This window comes from Saccostrea cucullata, unplaced genomic scaffold, assembly GCF_032062105.1.
Source record: "Saccostrea cucullata isolate Sc308-1 unplaced genomic scaffold, CSIRO_AGI_Scuc_v1 ctg710, whole genome shotgun sequence".
NCBI classification, from domain to species: Eukaryota; Metazoa; Mollusca; class Bivalvia; order Ostreida; family Ostreidae; genus Saccostrea; species Saccostrea cuccullata.
The window spans coordinates 100,001-126,959 of NW_026918679.1; the positions used below are offsets into that span (position 1 = coordinate 100,001).

At 33.9% G+C, this 26,959-nt stretch overlaps 2 protein-coding genes across 2 annotated transcripts in view; one reads left to right on the plus strand and one right to left on the minus strand.

Moving 5' to 3' along the window:
• Positions 1–3,396: 3,396 nt before the first annotated feature.
• LOC134269636 (spliceosome-associated protein CWC15 homolog) lies at positions 3,397–7,668 on the minus strand. Its single transcript, XM_062751842.1, has 7 exons — positions 7,598–7,668; positions 6,892–7,040; positions 6,326–6,429; positions 5,474–5,553; positions 4,964–5,062; positions 4,308–4,420; positions 3,397–3,971 (listed from the first exon to the last, which is right to left on the minus strand). Exons 2-7 carry the CDS (start codon positions 7,020–7,022, stop codon positions 3,845–3,847), a joined length of 654 nt encoding a protein of 217 aa, XP_062607826.1. The 5' UTR covers positions 7,023–7,040; positions 7,598–7,668; the 3' UTR covers positions 3,397–3,844.
• Positions 7,669–10,376: 2,708 nt separating this feature from the next.
• Positions 10,377–26,959, plus strand: part of LOC134269646 (tyrosine-protein kinase RYK-like) — a 38,815-nt gene continuing 22,232 nt past the window's right edge. The window contains exon 1 of the mRNA XM_062751852.1: positions 10,377–10,558. Coding sequence (XP_062607836.1) covers positions 10,444–10,558 — 115 coding nt within the window. The 5' untranslated portion in view covers positions 10,377–10,443. The remainder of the gene's footprint in view (positions 10,559–26,959) is intronic.

Genomic DNA, 26,959 nt, shown 5'->3' on the forward strand with positions numbered 1-26,959 from the left:
TTTCTTACTGAGACAAACCTATTTAATTCTAATTTTCACTGACAAGACTTAGGTCATCTGATATTGATTTGTATAAATAAACAAATTTAAAAGTACCTTCAATATTCCTTTAGAATTCGAACAGAATTCACAATATCATAATACTGTTTACATCTTATATAACTGTAAGTTGTTTTAATTCCACGGTGTTAAAATTTCTCAATATCTCAAAAAATTTCATTTGGTTTTAATTTCACAGTGCAAAAAATAATTCAAAATTTCATATAAGCATTTAATCTTTTTAAAATGCTAATAATAATATTCACTATGGGTTGAATTGCGCGGAAAGATGATAAATCGCGAACATATCAAAATTAAAACCATTATGATTATTTCCCAATCTACAATAATTCCATTCAAATATCATTTGTTATTAACTTCTTCGTAATATTTAAAAATGTTAAAAAGTGCCCTCATGAAAACTTGTTGTGGCATAAAGTGCCTTTTTTATTCTTGGATTACCATATCCTTTTTTTGGTCTAGATTTAAGGTTATTAGTAATTTCAGTTAAGTGTGAAGTTTTGCATTACGTCACAACCTATGATGACAGCTGCATTCAAGGTAAATAGTACACGCCTCCTAACAGCAAGCTTTACGACTGGAAGTTTTTTCTAATCCCTGATAGGTTGCTCGTGCAACAGATTATTTCCGTGTCAATATTGATAATATGAGTTGACCAATCCTGTGAATTGTTTACTCTGGATGCATCTGTTGAAAAAGATCGTGACGTCATGCAAAACTTCACACTTAACTGAAATTACCAATAATATATGTTCACCTATAAATTTAATTTAGAGTAAAAGCCATCAATCAAAATGTCAATTATATTATCCACCTTTACAATACAGTCAATTCTCGAATTATCGCCATTCGATTCATCGCCATTTTCGCAATACCGCCATGATTCCCCAAGAACGATTTTCCTGCGATATAAAATTCTCTTTATAACGCTAAATTCGCATACCGCCATCCGCCACCGTTTTCAAAACAAACGTCCATTTTTAAGTGTCAATTATCTCCATATACCGCCACAGGTGCAAGTGGTCAGTGAAGCGCAGCTAATTGGTTGACGCTATCCCTGTCATTAAGCATACAAAGCCAGACAAGGTACATGCAATTATTTAATTAAATAAGAATTAAATAAACAATAATTTTCACATGAACCGTTATAATAATTTCGTTTCTGTTTAATAAAAATCATTTAGTTACGGCTTCGCCACGAAAGCAGTTGTTGTTCAAGTTCGCCAATAACGATATTATTTTATGCTTTAAGCAATGAAAAGTTTGCTTAAAAAATAATTATATGTAGTAGAAATTGTGAACGTTTCATCAACAATGATGTCATAAACAATGAATTTATTCAAGAATTCATTTTACGTACTATCGGCAATATATCATACGGAAGCCCGTTGGTGCCACGTATGAAAAATATTTTATCTGGCGGCCGCTACTTATTATTTGGCGGCCGCCACATATATATCTGGCGGCCGCTACTTATTATTTGGCGGCCGCCACATATATATCTGGCGGCCGCCACTTATTATTTGGCGGCCGCCACTTGTGTATCTGGCGGCCGCCACTTAATATCTGGCGGCCGCCATTTATTATTTGGCTGCCGCCACTTATATATCTGGCGGCCGCCACATAAATTATTTTGCAAAAGGTGAGTGTTATTGGGTTAAGAAGATGGATGTTGACACAACCGCTGCTTATTGATAAAAAAGTAAATGATAAAAAACGAATTCTGAAATATTGGAACACCATTCTTGGAAATCCAAATTGCAAAACTTCATTTAATTCTCAACCAATCATAGCTTACAGCAAACACCATGATTTATGTCCGTGACCCCTGATGAGGCTTCTTAATAATCGAAACAATCTACAAATACTTGCATAATTCAAATCAAATATTAATCTGCTCTATGCTAAAACATATCTATAAGAAGTGTGGATTGGAGTGTTGGTTCATAATAAATCTCTTACAAGTTTGGTTGATTGATGTTGCTATTATAATTTTTACACTGTATCCACCTCTTAAACCACACATTAAAACATGCGCGCGATTCAGGAAGCCAGGTGTTATCTGGCGGCCGCCATATAAATTATGTGGCGGCCGCCAAATATTATGTAGCGGCCGCCAGATATATAAGTGACGGCCGCCAGATAAATATTTGGCGGCCGCCAATAAAATAAGTGGCGGCCGCCAGATAAATCATGTGGCGGCCACCAATTAATAAGTGGCGATCGCCAGATGTTATATAGCGGCCGCCAGATAAATTATGTGGCGTCCGCCAGATATTATATAGCGACCGCTAGAAAAATATGTGGCGGCCGCCAGATATTATATAGCGGCCGCCAGAAAAATATGTGGCGGCTGCCATAAAAATTATGTGGCGGCCGCCATATATTAAGTGGTGGCCGCCAGATATATAAGTGGCGGCCGCCAAATAATAAGTGGCGACCGCCACATAATTATGTGGCGGCCGCCATATATACAAGTGGCGGCCGCCAAATAATAAGTGGCGGCCGCCAGATAAAATATTTTTCGTACGTGGCACCAACGGGCTTCCGTAATATCATGACGATAGACCCAGTATTTTTTTTTCAATATCAGACGTGCAGATTTACATGCATGCAGTAATGTACTTGTCTTTATTTCATATACATTTTGTTTTAGCAAAATTGTACATAAAAAAAATTACTAGAAGTATTTTCAAATTTAGAAATATGTTTTTATATATATGTACATGTAATATTAAGAATAGAAATGCTTAATGGTATTTCTAAGAACGATAACTCTACTTCTTGTTTCCTAAAAGATGGGAAATTCAATTCATCGCCAAATACCGCCATGATTTCTAAATTACAAAAGGTGGCGGTTTATCGAGAATTAACTGTATTTCATATTCATAATACATATGTACAACAAAAACAAAACAATGCAAATCTCACACTACTTTTATTTTTACAAATAATCACACATTTTTATAAAACACTTGAACAGATGGACAAATTGTAACATGTAAAAGCAAACGTGTGATTATAAAGATACAATATCTGACTACTACACAACCGCAAATTGGTCAGATTTTCTGATTCATGCAGTTTATTTACAAAACCTAACACATCAATACCAAGTTTCAAATGTGTGAGAAATATCAAATATTTGTTTAATAGCTCTGCTGTAAAGACACAATTTATAAATATTTCTAGTAATGATATGTGCCTTAAATAACATTAAAATGAATATTTTCAGTAGGAAAGATACATATACATAATTCATTACCAATGTCGTTTAGGGCTACCACTTTACAAAAAAATTTCCCCATCAAGTTGAGTGGGGTTTTTTTTTAAAGAAAACTTGTGACAAAATAGAAATACACTTTTAACAGCAAAATTTTGTTTTGATAATATGGAATAAAAATGGAAATTTCCCAAATTATTGCTTGCACACAGTTTGCTTGAAAGAACTGCCTTGAGTGGGTCCTAAAACTTATTTGCTACTTTCATCACATACATGTAAGACAAGAAATTAATTGTGTCTATACATTTCATATTGATAGAGTAATATATATTAACCAAAAGAGACCATCTTTCACAAGTGTGTATTATAGTCTTCTGTGTTCCTTTAAGCAATGGGACATGTTCGTAGTCCTCCAGTTCCCGGTTACTCTATTTTGACATACATAAAATTCACTAGCCAATCAAAGAGGACCTCACTAACAATCCCAGAGCTAAATCAGCTGCTGCACTTTGTTACTTTAACTTTGTTTCTTTAGCCTTCTTATCCACAGTGAGAGTCGATTTATTTTACATATTTCTCCATGAATTTTTTGTGGAATTCTGATCTCAAGGTGTCATTAATGAATGCACTCTTTTTTTTATCGTCTTCTCCTTTAGCACAGTTCTTAAACACAACATCATCGTCCCACCTACACCAAAACAAAGCAACATTTTTAAAATTAGCAGTACCTATTAATCATATCCTCTTGTAGCATTTTTAGTTGTTTTTCAAAAAAAAAGTAGGAAAATCATGCAGTACCAATTGCATTATTTTTTATACGATTTACTTACCGTAACTTTAATCATCAAATATATTCTATTATTCATCAGAATAACCCATTTTAACTTATTCTCTGTGTTTCAGGATTTAAATAGCCTAAATTGATACAACTATAGTCTTCAAATATTAAACTGAAGGAATTCATTATACCCTGTTCTTCAGACATCAGACACTCTCTAACCTCTGAACACTTTGTTCTATATACCTTCGCTTGACTTTGAAATCTGTGGCATTTTTCTCCTGCTGGTTTAGTAGGGGATTCCCCTTCAGAATGTTCTCGGTTCTAATTCTCTCTTCCTCTGCTTTCTTCTCTGCATCCTAAAAATTCAATACAACATGCATCACCGGGAGATTCAAAAAAAAAATTCAAAAGCTGTCATGTGACTAACTGGACCTGAATCTGTGAGTGAGCTCAGAGAATGGTAACTTCCACATGTTATTCTTTCTTGACCTTGTGCAAATGACCCCAAATCAAATTCATCACAAATTCTTAGGTTATAATCAATCTCTGTGTCAAATATGAGCCTCAAATAATTTTTTTCACATTTTTTTCCAGTCCAAAAATAATTGCCCAGTTGACAAGTAGATGAAATAATTATGCATCACATGGACATAAGAAATTTATGAGCTTTTCCTTCATTTTATATAAAGTGAGTGATGACACACCTTTAATTCCAAGAATAACTGCATTTAGCTTTATTATCTTGGATAATGGTCACTAGTACAACACTGGTACTGACACATATAGCATGGTAGACAGACAGGGACTCCCACATTCCAAACATTTTGTGGCATAGTAATTAGATGTGCTCTTCCTCAAATGCTTCATTTTCATCAAAATTATATTACAAAACAATTTACCATTCTTGCTTTTTCATTGGCTCGTTCCTTCTTGATTTTCTGGAGTTCGGCCATTAACTCAGCGGTGTCATCTTCATCATCAGAAGACTCATCCTCATCCTATAAAACGTAAGTCTGGATCAGTCAAAATCTAGTGATATTTGAAATATTAATACAACACAAATTTCAGTATTAAAAATCAAAGGGGCATTAAAAACATGGAACATTGTTTTGGAATAAAGACATTTATGAATATTAAAATAGCAAAAATACAAATCAAGAAATCAATGCATGGAATTATATCTTTCTCGATTTAGTTAATAATATTCTGTGTTTTGTAAAATTCACTAAAAAATGAAAATCGAGATGCATTCTGAAAATTTTCTTATGGTGAGACAGAAAAACAATAGATGGTGGACAAGGAAAAATGAAAAGGGGAATGAATGCATGACAATTTAAGTAAAATTTTGTTGAACTGATAAATAACATTCTTTGATCATACACTAAAAATTAAAGTAACACAATGTTTACCTCTTCATCGACTGGGTCATCTGCATCTAAATTAGCCGCAGGAACCTGATCTAGGCGAGGCCTCTTACTGCTGCCTGATTCTGTAAAACAATATTTTTCTTCATGTTTTGTTTACTTTTATGAAGAGTAACTCACTGCTTGTACCAGGAAATTTGTGATTTTTTTTTATGGTATTTCAAATTGCAGGACGACATTCTGAATTCTTTTTTTAGTTACCTTTTAAAACACAAGAATGCCAGCAAATAACAGTTATAATTTCATATTTAGCTGACATCAAATTATGACATTTCTCCCTGTAATACAGACTTGTTGAAATCTGTCGGTCCTGTCGGCAAGGCCGGTAAAAATTTGCCTGGACCGATAACATTTAAGAAAATGTTGGTCCAGATGACCAATTGAAAAAAATTGCGCATAATGCAAATTTAATAAAAGTCGGGATCGGGATGCTTAGTTAAAGGTCACAAACACAGAAAAAAATGGCCGCGTATGCAGCATGTTGACGATGGCTAAGTAAATTTGTTAAAATATAGCAAAGTCATAAAACTTGTCATTTATGTCTATGTTAAAGACTCTCTATCCCAAGAAAAGAAACTTGTTAGATTGAAGGCTATTGAAAATAATAAAGGACATTTTGGTGCTGTTATTCATATAACTTTATCAGCATCAAAATAAGGTACAAGTATCTGGTCTGACAAAAGTTTGACTGGTCCGACAGAACATTCGACTTTGACAGACCAAATGTCTGACAGTGATTAAAAAATTTCGACAAGTCTATAATATATCTGTATTTTAAATTCATTTGTAACCTTAGATATTTTACTGGACCAGATTTATGGTACAAATGACAATTACCCCTGTTTCTATCTCTTTTTTCTCTGACAGTTCTTTCCCTCTCATCTAAATCTCTTCTGAAATCACGGCCTCTAAGTTCCTCTGTTGTACCTTGTCCTTCCTGCCTGTAAACATAAAATATAAATTACTACATGTGTCATTAATTTAACATGATTCATAGTTTAACACCTTTCCCATTTACTTTAGCTTACTTCTTCACAATCATTGTCAAAATTTGAATTACTGTAGATGTACTTTTTTCCACGGAGTCATAATTCTGCGGAATCTCAATTTCTGTTTAATCCGCGGGTAGAAAATTACTCTTAGACTGTCACTATATGTCTTACATTAATATCAAGTAAGCTTGGACAAATATCCGCGGAGAATTTGTGACCGCGTACATAGCGTAAATTAATACCACGCGGAAAAAAGTACTTCTACAGTATTGTTAACATTTTCGTCTCAATGAATTTTAAAATATTTTGTATCAATTATGTCAAGATCAGACAAGTCCACAGTGTTATTTTTTGCTTCTGATTTAAACAGTAAATTCAATAAGTCAGAGAGGCTTCTGACATCCTTCATACCTGTATTTGATTTTGGTGTGCGCTGGTAAATCTCGACTTGAATACTGTTTGGATAGGGCACTGAGATCCCCTTCATTTTTCCCTCTACCACCTCTGGCCGGTTCAAATGTTGGACGAGCTGCTGTTGTCATTTCTGTTCAGTCTGTACTCTGTAACAAAAAAGACAACTAACATGAAATCTTAATGAAAAATAACCGGATTTCCATCTTTTGATATGGGCTCTGCTTTGATTTTCCTAAGACATAATTCTTGAATAATCCTCTAGGAGTTGGAGCCCCTACAATACGTGTTATATTTCAAGTTAATAATAATCCAAACATGCGCTTTGGACATTTTGGAGGAGAAAATGATGTCCTCCCTTTCGTGTTTAAGTATTTAATAGATAAATTTTAATTAAATATTTAGTAAAAGCCGGGAGCAAACCCCTGTGGTCACATTTTTAGGAGACAGAGGAATCTCGGGCTAAACAGAAGCTTGCATTTTTATATAGATGCTATCACACAAAGTAAGAATTACAAACAGAAAAGGTATTCTCAAATTACTTTTCAAAATTTGACATTTTTACTAATACTGAAACTGCTTAGTTTCAAAACCAAATGATAAAATCAAGGAAAAACTCAGTCAGTGACCATTCTCCATAGGGAAAGAATGCCCATGAAAATCCTAACATCACCGGCGAGAAAAGAAAGTATTCAGAAATTCTAACGAAGATTTATGTAACATCAAACATCTTCATTCCATTTGAAGTGGATCGTACGTACCATTTGGTCAAATTCTAATAAAATAAATATGTTTTTTTCTGTTCACAGACTTACCGGAAGTGATAATGTAGTCTTTAAATAAAACACCCAAACAAAAAAATCTTTTCTTTTGACTGCACACGCATTTACAAGATACGCCAGATCAGAAAAACAAGCTTAATATTATCGTATGTTAATAAGAATGTTGTTTGAAAGTTAATGCAACATTTAAGCTACATTTGTTTAGAGAGTACAATATAAATATAAAACCAAACCAATCTATTTTCCGGATTTTTTTTTAAATACTGAACTTGAGAAAATTCCATATAGAAATACGTTGTCAGGTCCAGAAAATGCTCTGCCAAGTTTTATCTTTCTCCTTATAAAATAAACACTGTTTTAAAGGAGAAACTTCAGATATATTGTGATACGGCATATTCTTATCTAAATATTGTTTTGACATTTTTAAAAACTTTACTTTTACGACTTTTTCTACACTTTATGTTATGATCTCTCACGATAGATACATTAACCTTTCCCTGAACATTTTCTATAGTAAAAACACAACAAAATTTGGGGACTCTATTCTTTCTCTTTTTAGCAAATCCAAGGGGGGGGGGGGAGGGGGCCCCCCCCCCCCTCTTCTGGATCCGTCACTGATTACACTACAGTTAAATTTTTGTTTGTGATTGAAAACAAAAGGACTTCAAATTTCACTGCAGAAGTAAACGTTTCTCAACAAAATTGTAATTTTAACATAGAAGTGCTTTATCTCAACTCATACTTCGAAGAAATATTTTCAAACCAGAGGTACTGTGAGCACTGAGCTCACTAAATGATACCCCCCCCCCCCCCCGCCTCCCATATGAATATAATGGCAGTGTCCATGTTTTGCTCTGGAAAATCCAAAATATATGTCAGATCAAAAAGTAAAATAGGAGGTGCACAATGGCAATATGTAATGAAGATTCTGTGAAAGTTTCATTAAATTTCCTTCAGTGTTATGAGAGGAGTTGCGGATAAGAGATGGGTACCCCAAAACGTAACAGACGGACGGACGGAAATACCGATTATTATTTACCCTCCCACTTTTCAAGCCGGGGGTATAATAAGTGAAACGATCGAAGATTCCTCCATTTGTACATATTGTGATAGAATTTAGTTTATACGTGGAAATGGACAGCGCCTGAGTGTGGGAATGGTATAATATTAACTTAGGCGCATGCAAATAATCCCTTCAATCCAAATTAGAGTACGTTATAAAAGTTTTTTTTTAAAATTAATTTTCTATCTTCTCTTCCACTTCTCTGTTTGTTAAGCAGATGGACATTTCTCTCCGTAGTTTACCGATCTTCTTTTTTCAATTTGAATTCAATGGGAGGTGGGGGGGGGGGGGGAGTGTCAAATTGCTCATTCTTCGTGGTATATTGTTCTAAATTAAAATTGTACATTATTCAAAATGAATGCTATGTAGAAGTGGTAAAGTATAAAAAGTACTCCGTTATAATTTTTATCTCCTTACAGGGAAGAAGCATCGGTTTTTTTTATTTTGGGGAGGGGGTGTTTTGTTATACCCCCCGCTTGAAAAGTGGGAGGGTATAATCGGTATTTCCGTCCGTCCGTCCGTCTGTTACGCTTTGGGGTACCCATCTCTTATCCGCAACTCCTCTCATACCACTGAAGGAAATTTAATGAAACTTTCACAGAATCTTCATTACATATTGCCATTGTGCACCTCCTATTTTACTTTTTGATCTGACATATATTTTGGATTTTCCAGAGCAAAACATGGTCACTGCCATTATATTCATATGGGAGGCGAGGGGTATCATTTAGTGAGCTCATTGCTCACAGTACCTCTAGTTTTTGAAAAAAATAGGAGGGAAAGCTACAGAAAAACCTGAAAAGTGGAGAAAGAAAACACCAGATTAAAAAAATCGGAGAGGGCTACGTTATTGCAGCTACTGGAATGCATGCGCATAGCATCAGTAGGAGGGGGTTTGTCCCACTTTTTTACGAACATAACTTTTCACGATTGAAAAATTAATGTTCATTGAAAGGTCGGTAGCCCCCCCCCCCCCTTCCACAAAAAATTAATTCACCCCCCCCCCCCCCCCCCGACGAAATATATGGGATTTTCGGGTTTGGATAAGTCACCCCCTTTTTGGGGTTGTCAGGGGTTTTTTAAGGTAAGTTGACATTACTTTGTTCTGATTGGCCCCCTCCTCCACTTTCAAAAACGATGCTACGTCCATTGAAATACAGTGTAAAGATTTACCATTGAAGTGTTGAAGAAGTTGAAAATAAAGTTGTAACCTACAATATAATTTATATCTTTGTTTCAAATGTCCATATCCGAGTTTGTCACTATAGTTAACAATAATAATTAATAATACATTATGTAAATATTAATTAAACTTAGAGCTCTCTATTCTATTCTAATTGTTTTTTATATGTTAATAAAGCAGTTAGACTTATTATACAGAATATGCCATTTTAATGGATTAATCCCAAGATATATTGGATTTACATGTAGCTTATCATCTTCTGCGCATTTTTCTCAAGGAATACCTGTGTAGTAAAAAAAACAAACAATTGTTAACGTCGATCTAATAAATCATCTGCTTTTATGATTTAAGTTCTGTAAATTATTTCAGTTTTGAGTGTGTTCCAGAAAATATTAAAATTCCTCCTCACGTGACTAGGTGAACTATTCCGTCAATGTTACTCTTCGACCGTTATCAATTCCGTCATTTACTTTCTGAGTGGAAATGTCAACAGCACGGAAGGGGCATTTGGAATGTAGCAGTCTATGAGAATGAAGTGTTTTGTGCTGGCCAGTGCTTTGACTTTTTTGGGATTTGTAACAGTTTGTAAGACTGACCTGGATTTATACCTGGACGCTCATGAAACCTATCGTCTGCTGGGTAAGTGGTTATTTCTTTCCAGCACTTTTGGTGCCATGAATCAGAAGTTGGTAGAAAAGAAAACATCATTGTCTTAGGGCTAAAGATTTAATAAAGAGTTTCCTATAATGAATTTAGGATGTACGGGGATGCAGATTGACGACATGGAGCTATGGTTTATGATGTATTTGAGTTTTGTTTTGGTTGGTAATGTTGAAATCATGTTTACTGTTTAGAAGATTTGTTGATATGATAATAAGCACTCTCTGAACACTCTGCTGCCGATGCTGAGTAAAGCCGACCATCTCCCCTGAGGCTAAATAGCTCCTTTGTAAAATGGTGATATCAAAAGCCTAAAGTTTGGTTTAGTCCCATCCTCTGAAAAGTAGCTGTATTTAGAAACCCATTATTTCATGTCAAAAATAACTGATTAAAAAAAAAAAACTTTCATTAGTGGGTGTTTTTATGCAATTTCTTAATTTAACTTTGACAAGAATAGAAACAGCTAAAAATCATAAAACAAGCTTTGAAAATAACACAATTTCTGAAGACTACATCATTTTGATTTAAGAGCAAAAAAAGTTTCTATATTTTTATTCTTTAAATTTTAATATCGATTATATTTGATAATAAATATATATGTTTTATATTTTTTACCCAATGCTAAGAAATAATTGATCCAATGATTAAACTGTTGTCCTTCTATTACTTTACATGTAGCAAGTGACCCCTGACTGTGTAACTTTAATTTTATTAATTTTTTTTTTTGGAGGGGGGAGGGGGGCATGTTTGGTGAAGGGGGGGGGGGGGCATTTAATGATTGAGAAAGTTTACAAAAAAAGTTTTGCTGAATCCATTTTTTTTATTTATTGACAATTTGAAATATTAAAAACATTCAAACCAGCATGTGAATTTTTAAATATATTAATACTGAGCATGCTGGAAGACAGGAAAAAAACTATATTTCATTTATTACTATATTTTTGAAATTTAAATTTATAATAATAATATATAATGTAAATTTTTAAATTTGCATTGTATCAGATATATACATAATCAATTCATAGATCACAGACAGGGGCTGTCAAATCCCATTGCCCGTTGCTGGGGCAAGTTAATTTTAAAGGCTGACAAGTGAATTTTTTACAGGCACTTGTCCGGGGCAAGTGACTTTAAAAAAATCAATCAATACATATTTAAAAAAAATGTTAGGCTTATAATTTTACACCAAATAAAAATTATTTTGTTATAAGTGTTATCTTTAATTTATAGTTTACGGAGGGGCAAGTAAAAATTGAAGTAGACCAATTAAGTGAAATATGCCATGCACTTGCCCGTGGACAAGTGCTTAAAAAAATCTGTCAGCCCCTGAGAGAAATGTCAAACTTACATATAAATTAATCTAAATATTATCAAAGGTACATGAAAAATTAATCTATTTAATATAATTATATATATATTAATATGCTAATTTTATCTATTTATTTATATTTAATTTTAAAAGTGTCCTAAGATTTTTTTTCTAAAGTAAATCTGGATGCATGTGCAATCTACAGTAAAACTCGGTTATAACGAAGTAACAGGGACCAATAAAATTACTTCGCTATATCCGTAATTCGTTATATCCGCAGAAGGAATTCGTTAAATATATGTAGCTGGGGATATAAGATAACTTCGCTATATCCGTATATTCGCCATATCCGTGTTCATACTAAACGAGTTTTGCTGTACACCTAAATTCCCATTGCTATGAATGGTTCTCCAGTCCTTTTTCTGTAGACATGTTTGTGTAAATAATTAAACCAGTTTGCTAAGTCAATCATTGATGTTTACCCAGTAATTCTCCTCAATGATGCTGGATTAGAAAAGATTAATCCTCTATGATAGCAGACAGTTCACCTGCAATTCATAGAATTCCTAATAACATTTTTGTTGGAGGTGATTTCATCATTTTTTATGGTGCACAGAGTCTGGTGGTTGTTGCTTGAAATTGTTCTCTACATACAATCATGTTTTCGTAAGTTTAACATGGTTAAGTCTTTCTGTAGAGTTTGACAGTGCACTAAGTATTGTTCTACATGTATAATGGTCCATATTCAAATTATTTTTGTCTGTTTCTGGAATAGTAACAATATTTGTTACACTTTAATAAGCAGACAATATTGGAATAAAATGGAATTAAAATCTTGATCCTCAATAATTTACAATTGAATTCAATATATCCACATCACCATGTTGGTATACAGTCAAAATATAAAAAAAAATCAAATTACAGATAAAAGGGGAAAAAATTTATTAAAGCTTATAATATTCTCATGTTAAATTAATGTATGATAATGAATTAATGATAATGTACATACACACATGTAAATGAGAGAGTAAAGTGTCAGAAGTTGTTCAAACTATTTCAAAGTTAAAATTCATTAGGTATGTAGGATGTGTTTGGCCTAATTGATTTAAATAATTCTAACTTTCATGGTTATGTACATTGTCAAAAAATTTCTGAATCAGTGAAGGCTATGCATTTTTTTTGTACATTGTGCGTATGAGTTGATATTGTGGATAGAATGTTTTTTGGAGTGGTATCATTGTTCATTGTGCGTATGAGTTGATATTGTGGATAGAATGTTTTTTGGAGTGGTATCATTGTTTGTATGAGTTGATATTGTGGATAGAATGTTTTTTGGAGTGGTATCATTGTTTGTATGAGTTGATATTGTGGATAGAATGTTTTTTGGAGTGGTATCATTGTTCAGACAAACAAGAGGATTTGTGATGCTTGAGAAAATCCTGGTTTAAGATAATACCCTGGTATTCGCTCCACAGAGTTTTGTTTTCTGTTGACATCCGTCATTTGAGTCCCGTGTATGGAGATATAATACACTCTCCATATGTGGTCTGTCCTCTCTCAGTGTATCAGGAATCATACAAGTTACTCTGTAGATAGCGGGATTAGATGTGGACTGTCATTCTCAGAGAGTATCCCTAATTCCCTTACTCAGTTAAACCCAGCTTTAATTGGCCGGGTATCCACATTTGATGTAATACTCAGCCCCAAACCTTTATGTTGTTATAATGACTCGAACAACATGCTGCAATATGGAATGAAGTGAAAAGTGAAACTTCAATTAAAATCTAATTTACTTTCCATGTTAGAAGAATTACTAGGCAGATTTAACAAACCATGCATGAGGGAGGAATAGAAAGGTTTTTTATTGATGCCCTGTTGGGGTTTTATATTAGGAGAGGTGTCTAGAATTAAAGTACCAGTACATCGTATATTATGCTTACATATGGAGTGAGGCTATATTGAGTTATATTGCAGTGATCTTCAATAATGCTGTCTTTCTCTTTGCCTCATTATCTCTCCCAGCTTGAAGAAGATATGGAAAATAAAGTTTTAATTTATTGAACATATATTAAGAGTCAGAGTTATTTATTTTCTATAAGACATAAATTTGCACACATTCCCTCTCAAACATGTATATTAGTGGAATCATAATTAGATCGAAGCTTCTGCATGTGTAATTTGTTTTTTCATATCTTGGCATTACATGTAAATGAATAGCAGAAAAATCACTTGTTTTGCAGACAAGTCCCCAGCAATACTCACTTGTCTGCAAAACATTTTCACTTGTACCTGAGGCAAGCTGAAAAATGTTAATATCAAGAAAATGACAAAATTGTGTTAATTAAGTCAAAATACAAATACTAATAGCAAACACACTTATAATGAAATGCTAGCAAAATGATTTTCATCCCCCATATATGTTTCGCTATGCTTTGGTTTCCTGTTTGGATGTAAAATTGTGACATAGGTTGTTTCAGTTTGGTTGCAGTGTGGTTTTGTCAATGGTTGTTTGTGACATTGTATTTTTAGGTCACCTGAGTAAACTCAGGTGACCTATTGCTATCCTATTCGTCCGTCGTCGTGCGTCGTCCGTCGTCCGTCGTGCGCCGTGCGTTAACATTTGAACATTTTCATCTGCAACCACTGAACCAATTTCAACCAAATTTGGCACAAAGCATCTATGGGTGAAGGGGAACAAAAATTGTGAATTTCATGATCCCTGCCCCCCTGGGGCTTGAAGGGTGGGGCCAAAACCACTAAAATTAATGCAATCTTTAAAAATCTTCTTCTTTACTCCTGGACATCAAGCAGTCAAACTGTTTGCATGATTGTTATCAGCAATGAGTCCTCTACCAAAATTGTGAAATTCATGGCCCTGGGGTCAGGGGTTCAAGTGCTAGGGTGGGGCTCAATAAGTAGGTAGTGAAAATGCATTATTTCTTTGAAAATCTTCTTTTCTGCTCCTGGGTATTAAATAAACCAACTAAGTACATAGTTGTGATGAGCAAGAGTGCCTCTACCAAAATTGTGAATTTTATGGCCCCAGGTCAGGGGTTCTGGTGTTAGGGCGGGGCTCTATTGATTATATAGTGAAATACATGAATTCTTTGAAAATCTTCTTCTCTATTAAATAAACTAACTAAGTACATAGTTATGATGAGCAAGAGTGCCTCTACCAAAATTGTGAATTTTATGGCCCCAGGGTCAGGGGTTCTTGTTTTAGGGTGGGGCTCTAATAGTGAAATGCATGAATTCTTTGAACATTTTATCCTTTGCTCCTGGTTAATATACTAATGACCTAATTACATATTTAAGGCCAGGATTTATTTTATTTTCAGTTTTACAAACCCTCCGCTCAAGGTTTTGAATTTTCAGAAAAAAAAAATAAAACATTTTTTTTCTTTCCGATGTCAAATTTGAGTCGGGATCGAGATTTCAAATTTACGAACTCGCACTTCCGGTTTTAAGATGAAACGTCGGGTAAATAAAGCTAGATCTGAGCTTGGTTTAGTGTAAAATTCATCGATACGAGTGCCATTCAAAACGCGTTTCACCCGTTCAAAGGACAAATAAAATGCTGACGACTTTGCTGCACAATGACATACTGGTGAGATAATTATGTATTCGTTTCAAAAGTATCTGTCTGTAAATTATTTTCCTCCCCCAGGTTTTAAACTGCCCGTGGTAGCTATTGCATATTGCCAGCGACATTGTTACAGTTTAGGTCTCTGTTATAGCTTACAGTCTAAGCATCATTCTTTAAAAAAGGGTTGCTTATGCATCAGATGTAATGAATAAAACTATTGGGAGAAGTTAAGTCCATTTGAGGAAGAAATAAACAATAACCTGAAGAAATAAACAAAAAAATTCAACTATTAAAAGGCGGCAAGAATATACAAATATATACAGGCATGTAGTATCAATTGTATCAGCCAGAAAAATTATTTTACACTTAATTGAAAAAATGTTCACCATACTTCCCAATACTCCCTGTCTGTTTTATGATAGGAATTATAATTTTAGGCATCAAGTAAATTTTAGAACATTGTCTACACATTCACCTAACACATATTTAAAAAATGAAGATATATTGAAAGACTTTTAAAGAATTGATTTTTAAAAATATATTTTGACCAACATCACAAAATTTATATAACTGGCCCAAACTGGCAGATGATGAAATAAGCAATTAAATGTTCTACTTTCCTATTTGTAAGCATTATGTGTCCAGTTGTAAGGAGCCTATTAGAATAGCATAAAAAAAGAATGTACAAATGTTAATAATTGATTTATCAAAAATTCTCATGTTCATAACTAAACCTAAACATAAAAAAATGCTGGCCTTATAATGAAGAAAGGAGTCTCTTTTAAAATAGATAATTTCAGGGCCGCTGGGTCAGGGGTACCAGGGGGGTACTTTGACTAAAAATAAATTAATACTTTGAAATCTGCCCTTTGATAAGCAATGGTGCCTCCTTCAAAATTTGTGAATTTCATGACTTTTTGATTAAAACACGAACCAAATACAATCACTGGAAAGTTGTTACATGATACTCAGGTGACCTATAAGGCCCGTGGGCCTCTTGTTGGTTGTAGAGTTGAGTTGTTTGCGACATTGGTTGTTTGGTTGTTCTATGGTTTGCTGTTACTAGTGTATGGTAATTTGCGACATTGATTGTTTGTAGGTACAGTATTGTGGTTTTGTTTATGGTTGTTTTGAGGCAGTGGTTGTTTGGTCGTGACATTGGTTTTGTTTGTGATTGTTTGGTTTTACAGTGGTTTTGTTTGTAGTTGTTGAAACATTGGTTTTATGGTTACACTGTACCATGGTTTTATAACTACATTGGTCGTGCGGTACTATCATAATATATTTGTAACATTGGTTGTTTGGTTGTACTGTATAATGGTTTTATAACATTGGTTTTATAGTTGCACTGAACTATGGTTTTGTTAAATTGGTTTGGTTGTTTTGTGCTGTGGTTTTGTGGTTGTTTGGTTGTACTGTTCTATGGTTCAATGTAACATTAGTTCTTTGTTTTTACACTGTTGTATGGTTTTGTAACAATTGGTCAATTGGTTGCACTGTACTAAGGTTATATAACATTGGTTGTTTGGTTGTACTACACTATTGGTTGTTTGGTTGTACTACACTATGGATTTGTTTGTGTTTGTTTTGTTGTACTGTTCTATGGTTTTGTTTGGAGATGTTTGGTTTTACTGTCCTATGGTTTTTTTAATATTGGTTGTTTGGTTGCACTATACTATCATGGTTTTGTTTGTGGTTGAACCATTGTTTTGTTGATAGTTGATTATGAAACTTTTGTGACAGACATCAACCAGGAATATAATGGTTCCTTTTAGCATCTGTCTGTATTATACACAGTTGTAGTAGATGGACCTGCTATGTTTTCAACTCCTCTAGCTGTAATCAGGATATGAGGATTTGTATGAACCATTGGCAGTATCAAGGGTAGTCAGAAGAATGTTCTGTAAGTCAACAGGTTTTTTGTTCAAGGTGGATTGAATAGAACAAATGAAGAAATGTTTTCATCCCCAAACTGTTTAGAACTTTTGAAAAACAATTTTCACCAAAATACTTGTGAAAGAATGAGCTGCAAAATATTTAAGAGGCCTGCATGCTGCTACAAACATTATAATTATCTTTAACCTATGGTCAAAATAGTTTTGAAAACATATATTGTGTATTCTGACTACTAAGCTTATTAAATTACTGTAATGTGTTATGAGATCACACAGTTAATGTCATTTAGAAGATAGAGATTTTGAAACAGAAGCATCCAGAAGAGGATCAAGGATTGCTTCCTTATAACAGTGTTGAGAGTTTTCCTCATAATGTTATGAAATAATAAGGAAATACAGATCTCAAGCAGAAGGAGCTATTTGGGATTTAGAGATAAATTATCAATTCAATTTCAGGGGGATAATGTTAAGATTTCTTTAAAACCAAGTCAGACAAGTTGATGAGATGTTTTTGTTTCTCTGCAGCTTTTGAGAAGCCATTACTGATGATAAAATGGATATATAGAGCACTTTGAGAGATAAGTGTTTAAGAATATACCAATGTTTTGAAGAACATGCAAGACTTTTAAAATGAATTTACAGGTGTATTAGATCAGAATGGATGATGGTAGACAGAGCTCTTTGACAATTTAACTTCTTACGCTGTCACAAGTGGACACAGATTTGGATTGATGCAACAATAAATAAGAAGAACATAGAGAAATTGAAGTTTCTCTTGGCTTAATGTTGATAAATAAAGATTGATAATTCAAAGTATACCTTGTAAATCAGTGGGCTTATTCATTTAACTTATTTTAATCAATTTGAGCCATCCATCCCTTAGCGTACACTTTGTAGTGATTGTAGGAAAGAAATTAACTGCTTCTGCATTTGCTAATAATGTTGATTCTTTTTGACGACAGGTATATGTTACAATAAGTTTGTATGAGACATGCTTGATTCTCCAGGATGAGATGGTACTACATTAGAATTCATCTACCCTGTCATAATTCTTATCAAAACATTACCAGTCTCTCTGATCAGAATCTCGCCAGGTAAAATGTTAATTTCCAGTGAGAAATGACGAGGCCCGATCCCCCAATTTTAATTTCCTATTGTTGGAGAGAATCAATGAGAATTTTGAATAATTCCCGGCTACAGTATTATTGGATACTAGGAGCTGTACAGACAAACAGATACTTGTCCCAGACTGGCTTATAATTGGAAAATGGGAGTGAGAAGCTTTATAAAATGTTGTTTTTCCATGTGCACCTGCAATTTTATTAATAAAATGCATTAAAGTGGATAGTAACTGGACTTTTGTCTGAACTAGAGCCTTAAATTTCAAATACCATGCTTAGAGCTTGATTAGAGAGAGCAGGGTGTCAGAACTTCTTACATTTATCAATGGCAATCTTATAGTGAGAGTCTAAATTTAACTCCAAGGTATGCAATATATGCAAGAAGTTTTCATTCATTTATCAACAGCATTAGGAATGAAGTTACATAGCGCAGTGCATAATATCTGAGACCCCTTATTTTTAATATCCATGGGAAATTAGACTGTTTCAATTATTATAATTTTTATTTTCAATATGATAATGGTTTTGATGCATCTTGATTCGAACAATGATAAGATCCATATTCATGTCTTTTAAGAATTTATTATTTTTAGAATGTACCTTAAATCACTTCAAAAACTTTCATCAAATTAGTTTATATTCATAATGCTTAGAATGTTGATTAATATGACAAGTTAATTATAAATATATAGATAGAAATATAATGTATTAATAGATTCCTACTCTTAATTGATTTTTTAACCAGTGACTTTCATTGATAAAGAGAATATTATATGGAGTGACACTGATGGGGGAATTTCATGGTTCTCTTCAAAATTTGTTCAGTTTAGGCCAAAAAATTTTTGTTGGTTCATTTCAGTTGTGTATGTGGTGCCCTGATTACCAATGACCCATCACGATCCCATACGTGAACTGGATCTTTTGGCTTGCCTAAGATCCAAACTTTGCTTTTTTTTGTTTTGCCCTCACAAGAAATTGTACAATGAACATTTTAAGCCTCATTTGAGTTGTTATAAACAACTCTAGATTAAAGTTCAACATAAGAGAACCCTGTGATGTAGTTTGTCATAATAATTGGCCTGAGACTGGCTCTTTCTGGGGTTAATGAGGGAGCTGGGGGTTGTTTTAAGGTGCTGCTCTGAGTCGACCAGAATCTGTCATCAGGTGTAATTGGTTCCATGCAGAAACTGGAAGGAAGGGGAAGAAATTGTAAACCAATTAAAGGAGGTAGGAAGAAACCAGCGAGTTTACTTAGGTACTGAACTGTCCAGTGTGTCAGGTACAGTATAGAACATATTTATAACATGTGGGAGGAAATAGACATCACAGATAATAGGATCCATTTACCTTAAGGTATACTTAAGGGGAGTCTAATGGTCTGCCAAGGGAGATAACTCAAAAGGTCAATTTAAAATTGCAGAAACAGCGTATCAGTAATATTTTCTTAATTAAAATGGAAATTCTTATTACTCAGTTTTAATTTGGTAAATACTCTTAATTGTGTTTTGATAATATTAGTATCAATAATGTTTTTATAGATATTGGATGTTGAAATAAGGAAACTTTTTTTCTTTGAGAGTATATTATTCATTATTTTTATAGTTCAGAAAGAAAAGCTTGAACTATTAACAGCATTATTAATATTTTTTCAAATACAACAATATTATAAGTTTTTTTTTCTTCTGTAAAGTGAGTATTTATTACGGTTTTTAAAATTATTTTGGTGCATAATGTATGATTGCAACATTTTCATTCAGCTGCAGTAAAACTAATGGAATATTGAAGAAACATTTTTGCATGTCTAGCTTTAGCCTCGTGCAGAGTATGACAGGTTGAGATGCAATAATCAGAGAGCTTATTGAAGATACGCTGTCATTCAGCAGTGACATAACCATATAGATTTTTCTGCTTCTTCAGAAAAAAATAACAGTTGTTGTCTCGCTCATTTCCCTCTTATCTTTCCGTGGATTATGATAGATTTAAAAATGTCACTATCCTCCACCACTCAACCCCATGTAGTGGGCCAGTATTTCTATCAGGAATCTCCCCATTCCAAAGCGATTTTTCATATTTCAAATCTTCAAAGGGATTAGCAGTTATCTTCTGCAGGGGACGTTCCTTTTTATGTCCGACCCATCTTAACCCTAGCCGCGGGCAGAAATTGACAAAATCCACTAACACACCAATCCACTTCAATCTGTCAGCGTAACAGACAAGTGTGTCTGCTGAAGATCAAGTGTGCTGTGTGCTTATGGAACATTACCTGTAATATGTTTATCTAATTAGAAAATAATGTCACTCTTTGACAAATTTGTTCTAGTATATGTTGAAGTTTTGTTCTGTGTTTGCTTTAATAATGTGCTTTTCTTGTTACGATGTTTAAATGGTGTCTCTCATTGAGACTCTTCTGAATCAAAGATTAGCCTACATGTAGTCTCTCACCCTATCTACCCACTTCTTCAATTAACACTAATATTTCAGTACATATAATGAAATTGTAGGGTTTTTTTATGCATAGAATTTACTAGTAGGTGATTTTTTATTGACAGACAATTTCTTTACTATATCATGAAACTTTACTGATTGTTTTAAATTGATTAACCTGTCAATTAAATTTGTTTGGAAATTCGTCATTTTTTTTCATTCATTGAGCAGATCAAATTGCTAAATTATATCATGTATAAAGCCAGCAGTAAGTGTGAACATGCATACCATTAGTTTGATATGGTCATAAACTGGATCAAATATTCAATAATTTATTATATATGCTTATCTAACATTTTTTGAAACATGAATTACCATATTTGTCCTAATGAGCACCCAGGTCCTTATTATAGCTTCCTCTTGTATGCTTTACAGGATATATACTCTATCTAGAACATCTCTTAATTGGGCATTTAATTCATTTCTTTTATAAAATCTGTCACATGTACCCAGAATTTAACTCTCATTTTAATTTCAAACATCTCTGATCTTTATAAAAATGTGAAATTATTGTGCTTTAAAAATGCATAAATATGCTGTATATAAGTGTTAATACATAATAATATTATATGGATTGAAGATCGACGTAGTATTTAATTGCTGTAAAATATACAAGTACACATATACCAGTATGATGAGTATAGAAAGGTTATCTTAAGATTCCATCTGAATCTGTTACACCATTATGCCAAATATGTCATAGAACAATTAACATTTTCTGCTGTCAGGTGAAGAAAGCATGTCAATAAGATACATATAGGCCAGGGGGCATGTCCTAAAATTGTCCTTGGTAGGTTCCAATAAATACCTCTACGGCAAAAAAAAGATATAAGATTTGAATGGAGGGCTCGGCATATAGAATTTATTAAAGTCTATTATAAAAATTTAATGTGGCATTTGTTTTCCTTAGACAGGCTGATACAATGGTAAGAAACTGTACACCGGATGATGAACAGATAAAATTTATCTCATTTGTTAGTGTTTCATTTTTGTTAAATTAGGTAGTTTTTTCATAAAACTGACTGCCAACTCAGGCCATGTGGTTGTATGGCGTCCTGACTCCAGATAAAACAAACTTTAATGAGTGAACAAGAATTCCACCGGCTGCTATTTTATCTAATTCTGCCAATTTAATAGAATTTTATTTTGCAATTTTTCTATGTCAACAAGTTTTTCAGATTTTGATAAAATTAGCCTTGATGCTGCTGATGATTTTTCGTAACCAAAGATTACAAAGACGCATATTTATTTTTATAATAAATGAGTTTGTTGCATTGAGTTGAGGCATGTAATTCTGAGGAGTCAGAGTAGCTGGTTATTTATCAGTGGCCATTAGTAGGATATTGTGTGTTCTCTTTTCATTTGTTTTCAAAATCAATGATAACTAATTGAGTCACTACCATTAAAGTAGTGGTTTTTACTTGTACTTCAAGGAAACAAAGTGTAAATGATGGTATCTGAGAGTGAAATGGAGAGTTGAGTCAAATAGCTGAACACTATGAGTCATTTGAGTTCATAAGTTTTCAAGTTAATGTATTTTGTAATTTTGAGAGAGAAAGAATGAATTTATTAATGTAATGCTTTTATATTTTGCTTGAAAAAGTTTGAGAGCTGTAAAAACAATAGAATCGATTTAAACCAAAGACAAGCTTTTCTGGCCAGATGTGTCCAACTTTATATGACTGATTGTCTGTATATGTCTATTTTGTCTGTTTTATGTTTATAACTTTTCAAAAATCGAGAAAATTAATTGAGATTGAAGTATTTAACTCTTTTAGAGTGAAATTTAGCCACACTGCTGACTGAGTGAGCTGTCTCAGATGAATTAAGGTCATTTTATAGCTCAATGAAATATGATGTTTCTTTAAGTTTCAGCTAGATGATAATGTAAGTAGACTTTGGCTCACCAGAATTTCATACAAGACAGTGTTAAATGTTTTCATTTCACCTCCTTGTCCCGTGGTAGGTTCATAGTTTTAACTCGTGTCCAATAGTCATTTCATGGTTGTGATTTTAATGGTCATATCATTTGTCCTGTAATAGCTATTTCAAGTGTTAAGTACAGAATCCTGCTGTCATGGATCTTTAATGCCACCCTGACCTTGTGCTGTAGTATGTTTGGATGTCGGGTATACAGTCCAGATCAGCTGTATGTTTAGGGGTGTGGTTGAATCAGGTATCAGCTTGAAACCTTAAAATGGTCTAGGACTACTAAGGGGTACAAATTAATATTTTGTTAGGCAGACAGTTGCGCATCAGTATATGACTGCAATTGATATCTTATCATTTAATTTACAGATTTTTTTTTGTACTCGAACATTTAACAAACTGGATGACATTGGTGGTGTAATTATTGGTAATCATAAAATGGTTGTTTAATTTGCTTATCTGGACAAGATCGTCCAAATTGCTCATATTGTTCCGTATTTCTGTAAAGAATTCCAAGTTAAAGAGAAATGATTTTGAAGTTAAATTGCTGATGGGCTGTTAATGGATTGTCATTAGTCTAATTTGATGTCAGGACTGATAATATTATAAAGAAATCCCAGCTGAGCTGTATTTCTATGTATGTTGTTTGAATTTGTCATGCAGAAGGTGTTTTCCACAATTATATTTTGTATCTTTGAAAGAGATAATGTGTAATTGGATTTAAACTGTGCAAAACTTGTTTTGAAAAATCTCCTAGTTATGATTTAATCAAGAAAATTATTTCATGATTATTATCTAAATCCATATTTTTAAACGTTAAACCAAATCTTTTTTCAGATCATTTCAATTTTTGGTACTTCGATATTGGTATTCAAATACATATTGATTTCAAAATATTTCAAACAGTTTGCAACAAAACAGAAGTATATTTCTCAGATATTAAAACTGTGGTATATTTAGGGTTTAATGACAAGGGAAGCTGAATTGAAGGACTAGTAAATGTCTACAAATAGTCTAGGGAAGGTAGTATGTCTAGGGAAGGCATTATGTCAAGGAAAGGCATTATGTCTAGTGAAGGCAATATGTCTAGGGAAGGCAATATGTCTAGGGAAGGCATTATATCTAGGGAAGGCATTATGTCAAGGGAAGGCATTATGTCTTGTAAGGCGTTATGACTAGGGAAGGTATTATGTCATGTGAAGGTATTAAGTCTAGGGAAGGCCTCATATCTAGGGAAGGCATTATGTCTAGTGAAGGCATTATGTCAAGTGAAGGTATTAAGTCTAGGGAAGGCCTCATGTCTAGGGAAGGCATTATGTCAAGTGAAGGTATTAAGTCTAGGGAAGGCCTCATGTCCAGGGAAGGCATTATGTCTAGTGAAGGCATTATGTCAAGGAAAGGCATTATGTCTGGTAAGGCCTAATATCTAGGGAAGGCATTATGTCTAAGGCACACTATGTCAAGGGAAGGCATTATGTCTAGGGAAGGCATTATGTCTGGTAAGGAATTATGTCTAGGGAAGGCATTATGTCTGATAAGGCATTATGTCTAGGGAAGGCATTATGTCAATGGAAGGCATTATGTCAAGGGAAGGCATTATGTCTCGTGAAAGCATTATGTCTAGAGAAGGCATTTATATCTAGAGAAGGCATCATGTGTAGAGAAGGTGTTATGTCTAGAGAAGGCATTATGTCTAGAGAAGGCAATATGTCTAGAGAAGGCAATGTGTCTAGAGAAGGCATTTATGATATGTCTAGAGAAGGCAATATGTCTAGAGAAGGCATTATGTCTAGAGAAGGCATTTATATCTAGAGAAGGCATCATGTGTAGAGAAGGTGTTATGTCTAGAGAAGGCATTATGTCTAGAGAAGGCAATATGTCTAGAGAAGGCAATGTGTCTAGAGAAGGCATTTATAATATGTCTAGAGAAGGCATTATGTCTAGAGAAGGCATTTATATCTAGAGAAAGCATTATGTCTAGAGAAGGCATTTATATCTAGAGAAAGCATTATGTCTAGAGAAGGCATTTATATCTAGAGAAAGCATTATGTCTAGAGAAGGCATTATGTCTAGAGAAGGCAATATGTCCAATGAAGGCCTTATATAAATGTCAAGAGAAGGCATTATGTCTGGGAAGTCCTTGTAACTTGGGAAACTCTAATGAAAGCTTAAATGTGTAGGGTAGGCCTAATGAAAGGTTTATGTCCAGGAAAAGTTTAATGAAATTTTTATTACTAGGGAATCTAAAATTTGTGATTCATGTCTAGGGAAGGTTTAGTGAAGGTCTTTTGTATAGGAAAGATCTTAAGTGAAGGTCTTATGTCTAGGAATGGTCTAGTGAAGGCCTTATGTCTAAGGCATGTCTAGTATAGGCTTAATGTTGAAGGAAAGTCTAGAAGATGCTTTATATGACTTAAGGAAAGATCTAGCTCAGAGGTCAAGGCCAATTAAGAATTTTTCTATTGCACAATCTGCTGTGACATTTATCTTTTGTAAAATCTTTTTAGATACAATCCTCATTCCCATGTAAAGTGAAGAAATCCCAGCTTGAATGGATGTATCTTCCTATCATGTATTGTAATTCATGCACCAAGAACTCCAAGCATGGGAGATTTGGCATGTTTAAATTGCACTAATTTTCAATTCAAGTTAATTCAGAAAGTCAATGTTTACACAAGCTAAACAAACATTTTTCTAAGGTGTATAATTTAGTATGGAACGTTTGTGAATTCAGTATCATCTGTTCACTGGAATATCATATCCTGAAGACCAGATTATTTAGAAGTCCCAGAGACAATATGACTATACCTCCAGAATGGAGGTCGAGTGTCATTTTCCAAATCCTGTGTGGTTTTCAAGTCCATGATCAATACTCTGTTGTCCTTTCAGATATTGAAAATCAAGATATCCTGGGCTCTTCTGTTCTTCAAATAATCAGGATTCAATTAATGTCCACTCCAAATAAGCAGAGTGGATTATTAAGTGGCAGTAGGTAAACAGTGTGGAGGCTCCATGTCAGAGTCTGCTGCAGGTGCTCTGGGGATTTACCCTGAATCATTCCTATAACACTGTCACTCAAAGAATGTTATTACCTACAGGTCTACAGAATTAAAAAAAAAATAATCACAAGTTAAATATTTCACATCAAGATTTAGAATTAGAGGCTGTTTGATATGTTCCAGCAAAAAAAAGTATAAAAAATAAAATTTCTATGTAAAAGCTGCTACATTAATTTATGCCTGAAACTTTTTTCAGTGTTTATAATGGTCCACTATAGCTACAGATGGCAAATTTTTAGGTCACCTGAGTAACTCAGGTGACCTATTGCTATCCGTTTTCGTCCGTCGTCGTGTGTCGTGCGTCGTGCGTCGTGTGTTAACATTTGAACATTTTCAGCTTCTTCTCTGAAACCACTTAACCAATTTCAACCAAATTTGGTATACAGCATCTATGGGTGAAGGGGAACAAAAATTGTGAATTTCATGGTCCCTGCCCCCCTGGGGCCTGGGGGGTGGGGCAAAAACCACTTAAATTATTGCAATCTTTAAAAATCTTCTTCTTTACTCCTGGACATCAAGCAGTCAAACTGTTTGCATGATTGTTATCAGCATTGAATCCTTTACCAAAATTGTGAAATTCATGGCCCTGGGGTCAGGGGTTCTAGTGCTAGGGTGGGGCTATATAGATTATATAGTGAAAATGCATGATTTCTTTGAAAATCTTCTTCTCTGCTCCTAGGTATAAGATAAACTAACCAAGCACTTAGTTATGATGAGCAAGAGTGCCTCTTCCAAAATTGTGAATTTTATGACCCCAGGGTCAGGGGTTCTGGTGTTAGGGCGGGGCTCTATTGGTTATGTAGTGAAAATGCATAAATTCTTTGAAAATCTTCTTCTCTACTTCTGGGTATTAAATAAACTAATTAAGCACATAGTTATGATAAGCAAGAGTGCCTCTTCCAAAATTGTGAATTTTATGACCCCAGGGTCAGGGGTTCTGGTGTTAGGGTGGGGCCCTATTGATTATATAGTGAAAATGCATTTATTCTTTGGAAAT

What these genes read in the sequence shown, in the direction of transcription:
- LOC134269636 (XM_062751842.1), bottom strand. Translation starts at nt 7,022, where the DNA reads ATGACAACAGCAGCTCGTCCAACATTTGAACCGGCCAGAGGTGGTAGA. An exon ending in ATGACCCAGTCGATGAAGAG is followed by an intron (nt 5,063 to 5,473) that starts GTAAACATTGTG and finishes TACGTTTTATAG; the next exon opens with GATGAGGATGAGTCTTCTGA. An exon ending in GATTTCAAAGTCAAGCGAAG is followed by an intron (nt 3,972 to 4,307) that starts GTATATAGAACA and finishes GTTTTGGTGTAG; the next exon opens with GTGGGACGATGATGTTGTGT.